The following is a 17128-nucleotide window of genomic DNA, read 5'->3' on the forward strand; positions in this document are numbered from 1 at the left end:
GAGGGTGTAGTCAGAGAGCTACTGAACATGGGCGCTGATCTGGAAGCGACTAGGAATATCTGAATGGCATCACACACAATTTCTGTTTCATCCTATCCCATTGAGCCCCTTTGAATTGCCACACAGACAAGGTCTGTGTGGTCTGTTTTCTCTCAGGGGGTCTACACAAAGCATTCCACCACTCAGGATTTCCAGTGTCCTTAATTAAGGGTGGCACGATGACAGGACTGTCACTGTGACTGGCCCTCTGAGGACCAAGGAACATGGGTGGCCCGAGTTTTCCATCTGTATCACCCAATCCTGCATATTCCATTCGGTAAAATCTAAAAGGTGCAATACTTAATTTTACTGACCTGTGTTCTGTCTGCTTCAGGTAATCCACATGCTTTAGTCACTCAGAGGCGACTAAAATGGTCAAGACCACGTCTGCTGTCCTAACTGAACACGCGGGGATGCTGTGGCTTTGACTACAATGGTGTGCTCTGTCTTTGCTTCACTACAGAGTGCGTGATGGTGATGCTTTTCTGAGTGTTCGTTCCAGACTTGCGAGGAAGAAAAGCCCAGTGTTTAGTGGGAGTGAAGCTGTATTACTCAATAGAATGAGCTAATAAAAACAAACAAACAGACAAAAAACCAAAAAACTTTTTTCCCCTTCCTTTAGCACTCATTCCAACCCATGGTCTGGCCATGATTGCTTTCTCTGCCTCAACATGTGTTTGAAAGACGTACAATGGTCACTCAGCCGTGTCAGCGCCACCTTGAAGAAGAACTTCCTGGCTCTGAGAATTGACCTTAACTGGTTATTAGGGACAGAGTTTTTGCCAACCAAGTATGGACTGAATATTCTATATAGGTTTTGCAAAATGCCAGCTAAGAGTATCCCATTCCATACACATACAAGGAAAGGTTTTAAAAATGATAACCAGGTCACAGTAAACTCTTTTGCACATACAATATTTATTTTGTTTTTATACACAAAAATCAAATGCTGAGCAAACATAAAACCAAATAAAAATCCCCCTTGGCTGCACACACTTGAATTGCCAGTTACATCACAGTCACAAGTAATTGTATAAGCAACAGATAGTCACATAACATCACTTTTTTTGTGTAGAGAGGCCATGATGTTTAGCTATTTGAAGAATGTTAAATATAGAAAAGGGCATCATAAAGCAGCCTACGTGTTAGAGGCTTTCACATACTCAGTCTCTTAAAATAATCTGAATATCAGGCTTGCAACTGATAATGACAACTCAGCGAGGCCCCTGCCCAGCCAGGTTCCATCAGTGTTTTCTGATAATTTTGTTGGTCTAAGTTTCCATGAGTACATGCACCAATGACATGTGGGAAAAAATACAGTTACACTGTGGTATTTCCCAAATGGAGTCAGAGATAGCCCCACACCCGCCTGTTATCTCCATAGGTGACCCTGGCAGCAGGGAAGTGACGTTGACCCTAGCATTGCAATGGGGGGTTAGTGCCAACCCATAATATTCCTGTTGAGTCATAGCAAAATGCCTGCAGCAAAGGTGAGTCATGCCGTGCACGAGACCCTCCCAAATGCAAAACATTTAGCCAAGTGGAGTCTAATGCTTTTACTCTGTTTTCTAAGCTCAGTTAGTCAGAGAACTTTTAAAGATTTCAAAATATTTTTGTCTCATCATGTCCCCAAAGTAACACACCTACAGGTTGGTTTTACACCAGTTAGCATCTGGGCCAGTCCCTTTATATGAGACCTACCTGCACTACTTTCTTGGGGGCAGGAAACACTTCCATTAGAGAACTTGGAGAGAGAAATCAAATTGCTCTGATTCTTAAGAACTTCTTGCATATCTTAAAAAATAACGAGAAAAGGAATATGCTTTTAAAAATTCAAAATCTGTAGTTTTGACGCTGCTATCATTTTAGCACGAACTCAGTGCTGACCTTTTCAGATCAATCATAAATAGTTTCTCCCAAGGGAAGTATGACTATTGCAAGCGGGGAAAGTGAACTAGAGCTGTAACTCCTGCACTACAAATATGGGCCACTTCGGCCTTAGCGCTCGTTGGGAGAAGTAATATCACACAGGAGTACAGGTGAATACATCTTAGCTTACACGGACAGGATGCACGGATGCTTGATATACATCTAGCATTGATGCTAATACAATCAATACTGCATTATACACATTTTCTTGTGTTTCTGGGATTCAAACACAGGGCTTCGCACATGTTGGGCAAGTGATCTTTCACTGGCCTATAGCATCAGCCCAAATTTTCTTTAATACATAACAAGAATCCCACAACATCATACTCTTTGATAGAACATTCCTACAAACAGACAAAACTCAATTTAGGAAACCCAATGCCCAGGTGAAATTCAGTGTATAGCAATTACAGTTTGCTTGCCGAATGATGGTGTTTCCTGTTAGGTAGCAGTTTTGACCCTCTGACTTCCTTTGTCTGGGTTCCCATCTAGATATCCAGAAGGTCATCCCCACTCTCGTCGCTCTCCACGGTCAGCTGCCTGGTCCACCACTTCTTAACTTCAGAGCCACAGGAAGCCGTATCAGGCATGGGGTTCATCTTGCACACCACCGACTTCATTGTTGTCCTTCCTCCGAACCGCAGGTTAACAGAAGACACCGAGTGGCTTATTGGTTTGGGGGCTGTGAAATTAAGGAGAGCCCTGTTGTCAACTGGTTGCTGTTTCAGCATGACTCAGCCGTTCCTGGGAAATCATGATACTCTCAGCAGTGGTGCTTTTGGCTCCCAAATCCTATCTCAGATGTTAAGTAAGATTCTTTCCAATCGTTTTATTAAAATTGTGTTCACGGGTGTCTAATAATAGCTCTTAGGAAAATATGCCCCTGGTTCCTTTTACTTTAAGGAAAGCAGAAAACACAAACAGCCCCAATTTTTGTAAAATGGAAGTGTTGCAGTGGTATGTATGAGCTGGCGTTCATTAGGAAAACAGAGGAAGCGAGTGTAGTGTGGTTTGAGGTAAGGAGAGGCAGGTGTGGAAAGCACACGTGGCTTTGGCTTTCCGTTGCCTTGGTCTTGGGTCCTATGTGTAATTTGCAAACATGAGGTCACTGGCAGTTGCGTGTCTCTGAGCCTAACTTTTCCTCATGGTAGAATAAAGAGCATGCAAACGTCCTCACTGCACTGCTGGGCGGCTTAAGATGGGTTAAGGAGAAGAGCGGACAGTGCAGTGGGTGCCTGGCACCTCCTTACGATGCTCTCTTCTTTCCCTTTGCCCCTTGCACTTAGTATGTTTCTGGCATTTGTCTCTGTGTTATCCCACTCTTGAAGAGTCTACACAGACAAGTACTACTGTTGGCGTTTTGACAGCATGTCTCTGTCACCCATTTATGTGAATACCAAGGAGGGACATTGTTCCCACGTCATCTCTCTTATACGCGTGTGTTGGACTGGCAGTGTGGACCATGACCTGACCACTAGTGTCCAGCTTGCTGTAATATCCTGTAGCTTGTCACCTTCCTCCGGACACTGTCAGAGGCAAGCTTGTCTCTTGACTGTGTCTCCACATCAGTCTTCCTACAGCCTAGAGTGCAAATGTCATCTCTTGCTCATAAATCTTTAATCTCTCCCTCCTAATTGCCCATAGGATGAAACTGAAACTTCCCAGTCTGTCACTTCAGTTTTTCGACACTGTGGCTCCAGCACCTACTCAGCCCTATTTCCTACCACTCCTAGCTTTGCTTAGATCAGACAAATGTTATCTCTGATCCCTCACCAGCTCTATCCTTGTGGTAGCTTTAAGAGCCACGGCACACCTCTGGCTTCAGAATGTAAACTGTGTTGCCATCTGCCTTGTGAAGAGACTTGTGGCAGAAGACGGCTCAGAGCCACCCATTCTCACTTGTTTAGGTTGAAGTTGAGCATGGTTTAAAGGAGAGAATGAGGCCTTAATTCACCATCTGCTCAGAATTCAAGAGAGAGGAGACCCAGCTGTGTGTAGAATTGTTCTTTCCTTATTGCTGAGTGTTCCTTCATGAGATCATCCTGGTACCTCACATTCCTCAGAAGAAAACTCTCTTACTCCATCAGTAAAGTGTGGGACATTAAAAGAATGGTGAGGCTTGAGTGAAGAAACTCAGGCAATAGCCTTGGAGTAGAGGCTGGTGCACAGTGGTCAGAGCTATGTGAAGGGCTGTCATTATCACTGCTGTCATTGAGATAAAGGGGGTGTCAGGGTGGTGATAAGCTCAGCTACACAGCATGTGTTGCGATAGAGTGGGACCTGAGCCTTCTCTGAGAACTCCATGGTTTATCTGAAGGTCATAGCTACCCATTCCTTCTTAGATAAGCTTTGCCCATATTTAAGATGCCTTGACTGTACCCAGGAAGCCCTTGGAAACCTCTTCCTCCTCTCTTTCTGGATCTTGGCTCATTTTGTTAACAGGTGCCGTCTTCCCAGCGATGGCAGCTGCAAATGAGGGCCAATATAGTTATGTTTATAGAAGTCACTGTGAGGAGAATGTTTCTGATAAGGGAATACGTTTCATAGTTTCCCTGTCTATAGCAATCAGGTACACACCCTGTTTGGGCCTGAAATGTCCCCAGTGGAAAGGTGTTGGAGGCTTGTCCTAGCTTATGCTGTTGGGAAGCTGTAGAACTTTTAAAAGGAGGCACCTAGTAGGGATCATGCCTGGGAGAACATTGTGGGATCTCTTCCTCTTTCTCTTGGCTTCTGGTTGTAGTAAGATGAGCAGCTTCCTCAGCATGCATCCCCACTATGTTCTGCAGCATTATTATCAGCCCAGTAGCAACAGACTGACTGACTGTGGGCTGAAACCTCCAACAAAGTGAGCCAATAAACCTTTCCAGCTTTTAAGTGGATTTGCTCAGGCAGAAGTTATTATAACAGAAAGCTGACTAATACTGACCTGAATATTAAATAAAATCTAATACCCAACATAAACAAAGAGAGAAAATTCCTCTTAACTGTCCCCAGTAGGTAGAGAAATGTTTGATGTACCTACCTGAGGGCAGACGCCATTGCCCGAACTTCCTTTGGGGTTTTCCAGGATCTGCTGCATCCTGCCTACTTCCTCCTCTGTCTGACAGAGTAGGGCTCAAGAGTTGCTGCTGACTGCTTGTCTGCATGGGAGAAGAATTAGTCACATGTGGGTCTTTCTCTTAAAAAATCCAAATGCTTAATTTGTTACAAATACTTGTACAGCTTTATGGAGAACAGTCTGGTAATTGTCACATTTATAGCACACAGTGATGAAATCAGGATAATTTCCACTCTGGCACCTCATATGTCTATCATTTCTATGTGTATGGAACCTTGTGGCTTTTCTAGTTATTTTGAAATATATCAGAGATATGTGAAGACTACATGTGACAGTGATAGGACTGAGAGTCACTGAGGAGACACACCTCTGGCCTTGTTTGAGAACACTTCTGGGAAGGCTTAACTGAGGTGGAAGACCCACCCTGAGTATGGACGGCCATTAATAAAAAGGAGAAGGTGAGTGGAGCAGCAGCATTCATCTCTGCTACGTGACTGTGGATGCAAAGTGGCCAACTGCCTCACGCTCTCTCTATCACCCATTCCCTGCTATGATGGACCACACCCTCACACAGTGAACCCAAATAAACTCTTTTTACCCTTACGTTGCTGTTGTAAAGTATTTTTTTCAGAGCAAGGAGAAAACAACAATATGCTATAGGAAACGTACTTTTCTTAGAACATCAGAACCTGAAATGTGAGTGGGACCAGAGGCAGCTAAGTGAAGTAAAGTAAGTACAGAAAGACAAACACCATGTATAATGCTGCTCTCCCCGCTCTACATGGAGGTAGGCCCACTTTATGTTATAAGAAAGGAGTAGGTATGTCTGAAAAGAATAACAGGCATTCAGTGTCCACAAAAGGGAAATTAAATGTGAAAATGGGTAAAAGAGTCAAAGGAAGCTGAGGAACCATAAGGGACTGGCAGAAACACACTTCTCTAGGTAGTGTCTTTTCTTGACCATTCCTGAGTTTTGCCTACCCTCTACTCTTTTCAAGCCTGAGGATATCACTGATTCTCTTTTTTTTCTTTTTATTTATTTTTGGGGGTGGGTGGAGGGGGCAGGTTTGAGACAGGGTCTCTCTGTGTAGTCTTGGCTGTACTGGACTTGTTTTGTAGACCAGGCTGCCTTAAACTCACAGGGATCCGTCTGCCTCTGCTCAATTATTTCTTATAACTTGGTTGGAAAATGAGGCAAGAAGATGGCACTATAGGAAGAGATAGGGTGTCAGGGATGGACATGAACTTTTGTCAGCTTAAAGGTCAGAATCAGGAGCTCCAGAATATGCATCTTGGCAGATAGAACTCTATGATATGCCCTGAGGAAGCTGGAACTTGGGACTGCTGGATGCTGAGCACTCCTAGAGACTTTGCCTCCATCCCTAGCTCACCTGGAACCTTGCTCTTCCCTAACCATTGTTATCAATTTTTTGTTAGATTTAGTGTGTGTGTGTGTGTGTGTGTGTGTGTGGTGTGGCCCCCAAGTACCCATAGGGGCCAGGTGAGGGTATCAGATGCCCTGGAGCTAGGCTGTGGGTGATTGTGAGCTGTCAGATGTGTGTGCTTAGAACTGCACTTGGATTCTCTGCAATAGCAGCAGTCTCTCGAACCCCTCCCCCAACTGTCTTGGTTTTTATACAACTTTAAACACAGCCCCTCCACACAATTTTGGGGCTACCCCTTTGACAGCTCTGCAATCAGTATTTCCTCTCCATCGTTGGTCCTGTTTAGTGTCTGTCTCAACCTGATCTGGCTTTTCCTGATAAGGAATTTCCAGATGTGTTTGGGTCAGACTCTGGCAGTTCCACTGTGATCTTTCTTTTTACCTCTTTTGCTGGCTGTCCCCATAGACATCTATGGAGAAGGAGGCAAGTGATTTGTGGTTTCTTGTAGGGATTCATGAAACTCACACAAAACTGGAACATGGCACAACAGGTCCTTTTGGAGCCTCTCCTGGGCCATGGAGGCCTATGCTTCACTTTGCCCCTTCCTCTGACTGTGTTTCTGTGCGCCATGAACTCAGCACAGCTGGAGGCACTTCACAGTATGCTGGATGGACTCCATGTGATTAGCATCAAATCATTATTGCAGCCACACAAAGGGGCGGGACCTTCCTGCCAGCTGTTTCTCATAGCACAGGGCTCTCACAGATGCTAGAAATTCTGTTTGTTTGTCTTAATAGGCATATAGAATAACTTTGAAAAATGGCATTAGCTGTGTTTTAATAGACAGAAGCTCCTCAAGTCATTTTTCCCAAATTTTATATGCTCCTATAATGCCCAAATGAGAAAGAGTGAATATCCAATGCATTTGATTATTGAAGAGGATTGAAAGCCAAGTGCATCCATTTTTCTAGATTTACTGCAAATTTCTATGATATTTGTATGCTCAAGCTAAACTATTATGGTAATATTGAACTTTTAGACAAAAGAAGCAAGGAAAAACCACTCAGGATATTAACCATTTTTAGTATATGTATTCTGTAGTTCAGATCTTGAATGGCCCAGAAGTTGACGGCGTGGTGTCCAGCCTAAGACACTAACCAGAGGTGGTAAAATGTTTGGGCGATGGAGCCTAGTGGGAGGAAAGAGGGCTGTACTTAAAGAGGACTTGGGGTCCCACCCATTCCTGTCTCACTCGCTCCCTGGCCACCACACTTTCCCACATACTCTCTCCACCCTGGGCTGAAAAGTCCGAAACCCTGAGCCAAGTGAACCTTTCCTGCTTCTCAGCTGATTTTCTCATGTATTTTGTTTAGTAACAGAAAGCTGACTAACATACTGTGCAAACTATATGGTCTTACTAACCAATCTCAACTGAATTATAAATGACAAAAATAAAAACATCTGGAATAGATACATGCTTGTTATTTCGGATTCTTTTGCAACAAAGGTCATGCAAGAAACACTGCCACTTTGTTTGAAATTTCTACGTGACCAGCATCGACTCCCACGGAATGCCCTCGGATGAAGGGTGCCTTTGTCTCTACCTCAGGTTGCGTGCTGTGGTCCTGGCTGCCGGCGTGGCTGTCCTCACTTGGCTGGGTGGTCTCGATGCTGGGAGGGTTCAGGAACCGGCTCAGCTCTTGCTGCTGGCTCTCCCTCAGGCTGTGGATGATGCTGCATGACTGTTGCTGTTTCTAAAGAAGAGGCTGAGTAAGGGGAACGGGCCCAGCCTCTGCCCGTTCCCACCAAGCCATGGCTTCTCGAAGATCAATGAGACTGCCGACCTCTTAGGAATTTCCAAGGATTTTGAATTAGTTTTGAGGATGTTAGATTGATATACAAGTCCTAGAGATCAGAAACATCCTGTCTTTTCCACTTGTACAACCACTGGATTGTTAGGCTCATCAATGCCAGTTTATGTTATTTAAGAGTATTAATGTGGGTGTTCTCTTCTCCCTCATTATTTAATTTTATTCTCATTTAACCACTGCAGCCACTGTCTCCCATGGAAAGTCCTAGGCACAAGAGTGCTAAGTAGATAAGAAGGAAACTTTGACTTCTGTGTTAGTTCATGACTTTGTAGGTCAATCTGCCAGGTCAATCCAGCAGCAACCTCTGTTCCTGGCCAAGGCTTCCCTCTTAAGATCCCAGCAGGACATTTGTGACCCATGGAACCAGAGCTGTGGTGGTCTTGCTGTGACTGGGCTGTAGTAGGCAGTTTACCTTCCTCTAGGAGGCAAGGGGGTGTTTCTTTTTGGGAACTTTTTCCTCTAAGGAAATGCACATTTTTGAAGTGGGTGTTGTTCTGAAAGCCAGGATCAAGCAAATCTTACATAACTAACTGCATTACAGGAAGTATATATGGAGTAGTTTGCCTTTCTTCTCTGTATGTGAAGCATAAGACAAAAGCATTTATAAATGTTAATTACCCAATAGAAGTACTCGCTGGAAACAGCATATGCTAATAGAGTACATATTCGTTAATACTTTAGAGTATCACCCAAATTTACAGTTCAGGAGGCAGCAGGCACATATTTAAAATTCCACGAGAGGTGGTCTTTAGAGACCAAACAGCATGATAAACCATATGGTAAAACTTTTCACAGCAATATAAAAATAGTTTTGTAAATTCTGTCTCTAGGTATTTTGGGGATTTCATACAGTTGAGTTTAATAAGTGGAGATCATAAATATTTTAATATTCACAAATTGCTTTTTAAGCCTTCATGTTATACAAATTTGATTCAACTGAAATGTGTGGTGGAGCCTGCTGAGGGGAATGAGCTGAAGCCAGAACAGAGTTAAAGCTGCAGCAGCAGCCACACAATGCGTGGATGAAGAAGATGCATTTTAAGGGCTATCAGGCCCTTCTCTTTGCCCCTTTTTCTCTGAGTGTGTGTGCATGCGTGTGATGGCCAGTGTTAATTATCAACTGGACAGTAATCCAGAGTCACTTGAGAGATGGACCCCTGGTCCTGCTTGTGGGGATTTTCTTGATTACAGATGTTGGGGAACACTCATCATAATTGTTAGTGAGACCAATCTCTGAGCAAGGGGTCCTGGAGTATGTAAGATGTTGAAAGTAGGACGAATGCTGGTATTCATCCACCCTCTCCAATTCCTGATTGTAGATAAGTGATTACATAGCACATATGTGATTAAGCTCCTGCCATTTTGTTTTTCCCTCCATAACGAACTGTACCCTTGAACTGTGAGCCAGGATAAGTCTTTCTCATTTAAGTTTCTTTTGTCAGAATGTTTTTTTTCAATCACAGCCCCAGGAAAGGAACCACTCACAGCCCGGATGCGTTTTAAGCACTTCTTCAGCCACATGCGAATCGTCTGCTTAGCCACCTCCTCCTCTATGGTGTACTCCAGCTGCTCCCTTGCCAGTAGCTCCTCCAACTGCAGGCTCTTCCTGATGTCTACAGAGCGGTAGGACAGCATGCTGGAAGATGGGAGCAGTAACAACAGTCAGGCTGGGTGCCTCCTGGTCAACCTAAAACCACTGTGCCACCTCAAGAGCAGCATTCTGAGAGTCATGGCACTCTTTCTCACCCACACAGAGTCTTGCCCTGCCTTTCTCTGATCTTTAGCTTATTTGTGGCTGAAACCATAGCAAGAGGCAAAATGGATAACTGGAGGGACTTTCCCTGAGGCCTTTCCTTTGCTGCTCTGGCTCTTTTTCTTCTTTTAAGTTTTATTTACCTGAATGACCCCCCAAATGTATGACAATGCCCAACATTTAACATGCCAGGTCAAGGGTTCTAGACAGCTTCTGTGTCATAGGTCCCTCTGGCAGGGAACATTGTGAAGGGTTCCTTACAATAATGTTTCACACACTGTTATGAAGGAAATCAATTATGTTGAAATAATATTTCAGTTTCTTTGATATGGGCCATAAGTTCTATTTTAGCCATTAAATACTATGCAGTTGAGGTCAAATGACATTGTACCTTGACAGGAATTTTTCTGGAGCATAAATGATATTTTAAGATTTCTGTCAAGAGCTTCAGGATGTCTAGAGTTCACTTCAGACCTAGTTAAGATGGGCTTAATCCAAGATAACTGGTTACAAGAAGCCGCTGGTTGCTCCAGGAGAGGGTTGGAACAGATTCTTCCTCACAGCCTCACAAGGAATCAACCCAGCCATTGTCTTCAGGTTTCCTGCTTCTAGACCCACGAGTAATAACGTCTATTGCTGGGAATTCAGCACAGTGGCTCAACGATATTAACACAGATGCTCCTCAGAGGGACTGACTTTGAACCTTTGTCCTGCCTGGTGCTCATAGGACACAGAAAATGTAGTGCTTCAAGCAACAGGGTTAGTTACTACAGAGCAGGTGGGCACATTCTTCCAGACTCACCCAAGTGAGAATATCTGGATTTTAGCTCCACATTGACCATGGAACCAACTATCCCTAACAAGGCACTTAACTCTTGCAGGATAACACACCCTTATCCCCTAATTAAGAGGCAGAACTGTGTTTTCCTTCTGGAGTGAAGGCCACTGATTCTTATCCTTCTTGTGTGAGGCACTGATCATATATGATCATTATGGGGCAATGAGAAAGACTATTTCATGCCTAGAATACATGCCCTTGCATTGTAACCTGGGCAGCATGACAACTCAGGCTTTAAACATTCTTGTTAACTGAAGGGCCTCTGTGTCACACATTTCATTTCTGGCCTCAGTGAATCTCTGACCCTGGGCTGTGGGACCAGCTTCATACCTCAGGACATCATGGAAGGTGACATCACCACCATTGTGCAGCCTCTCCATCTCATAGCACATGTGCTTAAAAAGGAGCTTGTCTTTATCAAGGTCCACTTCCAGCCTCCCACGCAGCAGCCGTAGCAGGAACTTCACTCGGAAGGTGGGGATCACACCCTGGATGAAACAGCAAGGTAAGTCATCAAGGGGCCTCTAGGGATTCACTGGGTGGGAGTCTCTTTTTATAGGGAAACATACACAAGAAAATGAATTTCTGAGCCAGAACTGGTGGCTCAGACTTATAACCACAACACCAAGGAGGCAGAGGCAGGGATTCACCAACAGAAACAGCACCGGACAGAAAGAAAGTCACTGGTCTCCTTGAAAGCTGGGTAGAATGATGTGTACTAAGCATGTGGTGTGAAGTACAAAGCACTAACCTTCTGCTCTTCTGGTCCTGGGAGCCACAATGTTGACTTCAGAGCCAGGGAGGGTGAGGAACGCCCATGTAGCTTTCCCTGGAGCTAGCCCTTACTGCTTATGCTCAGTAGTCTACCTGCCTCTCCACGTGCACACTTGCTGAACAGGCAATGCACATGAACACCAATCTCCTCACTTCACTTGGGTCTTAAGACTTAGCATTGGCTACTGTGCTTTCAATGAAAGGTAGCTTCTTTGTAGGTCTTCTCAAAGATTAGGACAACTTAGACAAGTTAATGGGGACTGAGCTTTGCCCTTCATCTGGGATAAAACAAATTTGGACACTGAAACCTTAAGAGATAGCACTGAATTCCGATGCAACTGAGCCTGATATATCAACTCTGACTGTATCTTTGAATGAACCTGGTGGCTAGGGCTTCTTGCTAGTCATCAGCATCTCGGTGTTAATTGGAGTGTGGTCTTCCCTGTACATATCAGCTAAGGTCAGTTTCTGTGGGTAACAGTTACAGAGACAAATGTATATCTAGATGAGACAAAAGAAGTAGGCTTGGTATCCCTGTCCTCCACAAGCTACTACCTCAGAAGTTCACAGGAGCCTGGTGCGCAGCTGTGGGGGACAGGGAGTACTATGGAAGGCAGAGAGCGGGGACGAGGCCAGACCCTGCACCGCCGCCACACCTTGTCTTCCACACCCTCATGTCGACTGTGCTAGCTCCTTGTCTTGGACCCTCAACTCTCCCTTTGCTCTTTTTGGATCTTCTCAGGATGGATCTTTCAAGGCAGAACCTTCCTAATTTCTGGTTGTAAGCACAATTGTCACTTTTCACCCATATCCTCATGACCATTTTAGTGAAGGGTCCACCCCAAGCCAATCCACTCTCTGCTTTCTTTAACATGCTCATAACTCCTGGACACTCATACAGGTTGAGTGTCCTCTACCAAAATGTTAGGACCAGAAGTGTTTTGAATTTGTAATTTTATATTTGGAATATTTACATTTCCACAATGAGTGATATTGGGGATAAAAGTCTGAGCATAAAATTCATTCATATATTTTTTATTTACAATCTTTTAAAAACAAGTTTTTATATGTTCCAGGCTGACCTTAAATGTAAGGCTGTCATGCTCCAGAACCTCTACTTCTGTCTCTCATGAACTAGGATTATAGGCAGGTACCAATAATTTTTGTTTCACATATGCCTTACACATATCCTGGAAGAAATTTTAAATAATATTTTTAGTGTGCCTGGGTTTTGTCTATGACTTATCATGTGAAATCAAATATGACTTTTCCATTTGTAGTGTTGTGTTGGTACTAAAAAGAATTCAAAGTCTGAAGCATTAATTTGGATTACTCATATTAACCTATGTCATTAGTTCCATTTTACCTTTAATGGGTCACACCCTCAATTGGAACAAAGGCACTGTGGGTACAACCTTGCCATTTGGGAATTGCTTTACCTCAGTGCCCAGGCCTGTGCTTGGTTTTGGGAGGGTAGGGATTAATAAGAGGTTGAAGGGGAGAGGAACAAGGAAAGAACATGCAGGATGCTGAGAAGGAGACAGTGGAAAAAGAGAAAAGGAAAGAAGGTAGCTGAGATCAAGAAAGTTGCCTCTGCTTTCGCTAATTATGGAAAAATACCAGGTAAACTTTATTTCCAGATTTTTACATCTGTTAGACATCCAGCCCCTGCCAGGTCTCCCTGGTGTACAGCCAGCATCAGTAAGCTGAGCTCCATCCACCAGGCCACTGCTCTGCTTGCCTTCTCAAAAAGGCCTGCTGGCCCCAGGAACTTCCAGGAGTCCTGCTCACACTGGAAACATCCAGGTGACCAGCCAGCACCAGGGTCAACGGTATGGATAAAGGTAAGCATGAGAACACAATCAACAAGAGCCACATGAAATGAACACATTTATTGTACATGATTTCATAAAATAACTCTAAATTCCTCATGCATGTTTGACATTCATATCATTGAAGCTCTTGGTGCTGACACTACTCTTTGATTGTTTTTAGCCTTTGCTTGAAGTGACTTGGCAGTAAACACATGTTTGCTACTCATCAGGGTTTAAAAGAAAGCAGGGTGTGTTTTGTCCAAGTTTTACCCAACTTACTATTATGTCTTTCCTCCTTTTAATATTGTCATTGTTAAAATGTGACTCAATTACCAGACAAACATCATTTAATTTAAGGCTTAGTGTTCATTCTTTAACATTATCTTGTTATAAAAAGAATAGGTGGATCTGCCTGGATCCTTGAGGAGGCCTGCAGGTATAAGGAAGATCCCGCCAACACCAGAGACAACCATATGGCTAAAGGTAAGAACATAATCAAGAAAAGCCAAAGCAACATGGCAGCACCAGAACCCAGCTATGCTGCTACAGCCAGTGCTGGATCTTCTAACACAGCCAAACACAAGAAAATGACCTCAAATCAAATCTTATAAAAATAAGAGGCCTTTAAATAGGGAATGAATAAATCCCTTAAAAATACAGAAAAATAAAATAAAAAAGGTGACAAAAATTAATACAACTGTTTAAGAGCTGAAAATGGAAATAGAAGCAATAAATAACAGATACTGTTTCTAACATGAACTCAGTAGCTGGCTCTTTGATCATCTTCCCCTAAGGGGGAAGCAGCCTTACCAGGCCACAGAGGAAGACAATGCATACAGTCCTGATGAGAACTGATAGGCTAGGATCAGAGGGAAGGGATAGAGGACCTCCCCTATCAGTGGACTTGGGGAGGGACATGGAAGGAGATGAAGGAGGGAGGGTGGGATTGGTTGGGGATGAGGAGGGGGCAACAACTGGGATACACAGTGAATAAACTGCAATTAATAAAAAATAAATAAATTTAAAAAACACAAATTGACGGAATCCTGGAGATTGAAAACCTTGAGAAGACAAAAGGAACTACAGATGCAAGCATCACAAAAGAACGCAAAAGATGGAAGAGAGGCACAGAAGATATGATTGACTAAATTAATATGTTAGTCAAAGAAAATGTTAAATCTAAAACACAAAATATCCAGGAAACTATGAAAAGACCTAACCTAAGAATAATAGGAATAGAAGAAACAGAAACTTCCCAGCTCCAAAGGCCATAAAATAGTTTCAACAAAACCATAGAAGAAAGTTTCCCTGTCTAAAGAAGGAGATGCCTATAAGCATACAAGAAGCATACAAAACAACAATTAGATAGGACCATAAAAGAAAATCCTTCTGCCATATAATAATGAAAACACTAAATCTACAGAACAAGGAAAGAATATTAAAAGCTGCAAGAGAAAAATAGCCAAATTACTTACAAAGGCAAACCTATCAGAATTATACCTGACATCTCAACAGGGACTCTAAAAGTTGGAAGGGCCTGGACAGATGTCATGCAGCCTTTAAGAGACCACAGATGCCAACTTAGACTACTATACCCAGCAAAACTTTCAGTCACCATAGATGGAGAAAACAAGATATTCCAAGACAAAACTAAATTTAAGCAATATCTATTAATAAATCTAGACCTACAGAAAATACTGGAAGGAAAACTCCAATCCAAGGAGATTAATTACATCCAAGAAAACAGGAGATAGGAGATAAACACTTCCACACTAGCAAAAACAAAAGAAAGGAAACACACACACATACACACATACACACTACCAACATCAAAATAACAGGAATTAACAGTTTGATTGTTAATTGATCATTACTATTGCTCAACATCAGTGGAATCCATTTCCCAATAAAAAAAGACACAAACTAAAGGGAATGGATGTGAAAATGAGATCCATCATTCTGCCTCATGCAAGAAATACACGTCAGCAACAAAGATAGATGTTATTTCAGAGTATAAGGCTGGAAAAAGGTTTTCCAAGAAAATGGACCCAAGAAGCAAGCCTAAGTAGCCATTTTAATATCTAATAAAATAGACTTTCAACCAAAATTAAACAAGATGGGGAAGGACACCTCATACTCATCAAAGAAAAAAATCCATCAAGACGACATCTAAATTCTGAACATCTATGCTCGCAATGCAAGGACACCAACATTCATAAAAAACTTACTTAATCACACATTGAACCTCACACATAGTGGGAGACTTCAACACCCTACTCTCAACCAATGAACAGGTCATCCAGATAAAAACTAAACAGGAAAAGAATGAAACTATGGACATTATGAATAAAATGGACTTAACAGATATTTACAGAACTTCCACCCAAACACAAAAGAATATACCATCTTCTTAGCACCTTAAGGAACCTTCTCCAAAATTGACCACATAGTCACACACAAAGCAAGTCTCAACACATACAAGAAAATTGAAATAAACTCTGCATTTTATCAGACTACCACAGATTAAGGCTGGACTTCAACAACAACAGAAACAACTCATGAAAATGGAACAAATCTACTCAATGATCACTGGATCAGGGAGGAAATTAAAAAAAAAAAAGAAATTAAAAGACTTCCTAGGATTCAATGAAAATGAAGGCACAATGTACCCAAACATATGGGCAGTGCTAAGAGGAAAATTTATATCATTAAGAGTCTTTATAAAGAAATTAGAGAGATTTAATACTAGCAACTCAAAAGCACACCTGAACTCTCTAAAACAAAAAGAAGCAAACACACCCAAGAGGGTAGATGGAAGGAAATAATCAAACTCAGGGCTGAAATCAATAAATTAGAAACAAAGAGAACAATACAAAGTATCAAAAAAAAATCAACAGCTAGTTCTTTGGGAAAACCAACAAGACAGACAAACCCTTAACCAAACTAAATAAATGACACAGAGACAGTATACAAATTAACAAAATCAGAAATGAAAACCAGGACATAACAACAGACACTGAGGAAATCCAAGGAATTATTAGGTCTTACTTCAAAAGCCTGTACTCCATTAAATAGGAAAATCTAAATGAAATAGATGATTTTCTTGACAGATATCACTTACCAACATTAAATCAAGATCAGGTAAACAATATAAACCATCCTATAACCCCAAAAGAAATAGAAACAATCATTAAAAATGTAATTTCCTTAGTGTTATCTTTTAATGTCCTAAAAGTTCTATATAGGAACAATTTATTTCTCATAAAGCAACTTTTTGTACAATTGTATCTGTTTTTGAAATGTATTCTCCTCTTCCAAATATTCATACGGAAGTTGCTAAAATATTAAAGTTTACAATTAAAAGCAAAAAAAAAAAAAAAAAAAGTTTCACAACCAAAAAAGCCCTGAGCCAGATGGTTTTAACACAGAATTCTACCAGAGTTTCAAAGAAGAGGTAATATAAACACTCCTCAAACTATCCCACAAAATAGAAACAGAAGGAAGATTGTCAAACTTATTCTATGAGGCCACAGTCACCCTGATACCTAAACCATATAAAGACTCAACAAAAGAGAGAGGGAGAGAGAGAGAGAAACACATCAAATATACCATCCACCATGATTCAGTTGGGTTCATTTCAGGGATGCAAGGATAGTTCAACATATAA

At 42.1% G+C, this 17128-nt stretch overlaps 1 protein-coding gene across 1 annotated transcript in view; it reads right to left on the reverse strand.

The window, feature by feature from the left end:
- Positions 1 to 943: 943 nt before the first annotated feature.
- The window catches only part of Nalcn (sodium leak channel, non-selective), a 273950-nt gene continuing 257765 nt past the window's right edge, over positions 944 to 17128 (reverse strand). Inside the window, exons 42-46 of the mRNA XM_055609597.1 lie at positions 11204 to 11361; positions 9768 to 9918; positions 8016 to 8165; positions 4991 to 5108; positions 944 to 2650 (exon numbers count right to left, since the gene is read on the reverse strand). Of these exons, the coding sequence (XP_055465572.1) occupies positions 2457 to 2650; positions 4991 to 5108; positions 8016 to 8165; positions 9768 to 9918; positions 11204 to 11361 (771 nt within the window). The 3' untranslated portion in view covers positions 944 to 2456. The remainder of the gene's footprint in view (positions 2651 to 4990; positions 5109 to 8015; positions 8166 to 9767; positions 9919 to 11203; positions 11362 to 17128) is intronic.

Source organism: Psammomys obesus, unplaced genomic scaffold (assembly GCF_907164565.1).
Source record: "Psammomys obesus unplaced genomic scaffold, mPsaObe1.curated_primary_1811, whole genome shotgun sequence".
In the NCBI taxonomy this organism is placed as follows: domain Eukaryota; kingdom Metazoa; phylum Chordata; class Mammalia; order Rodentia; family Muridae; genus Psammomys; species Psammomys obesus.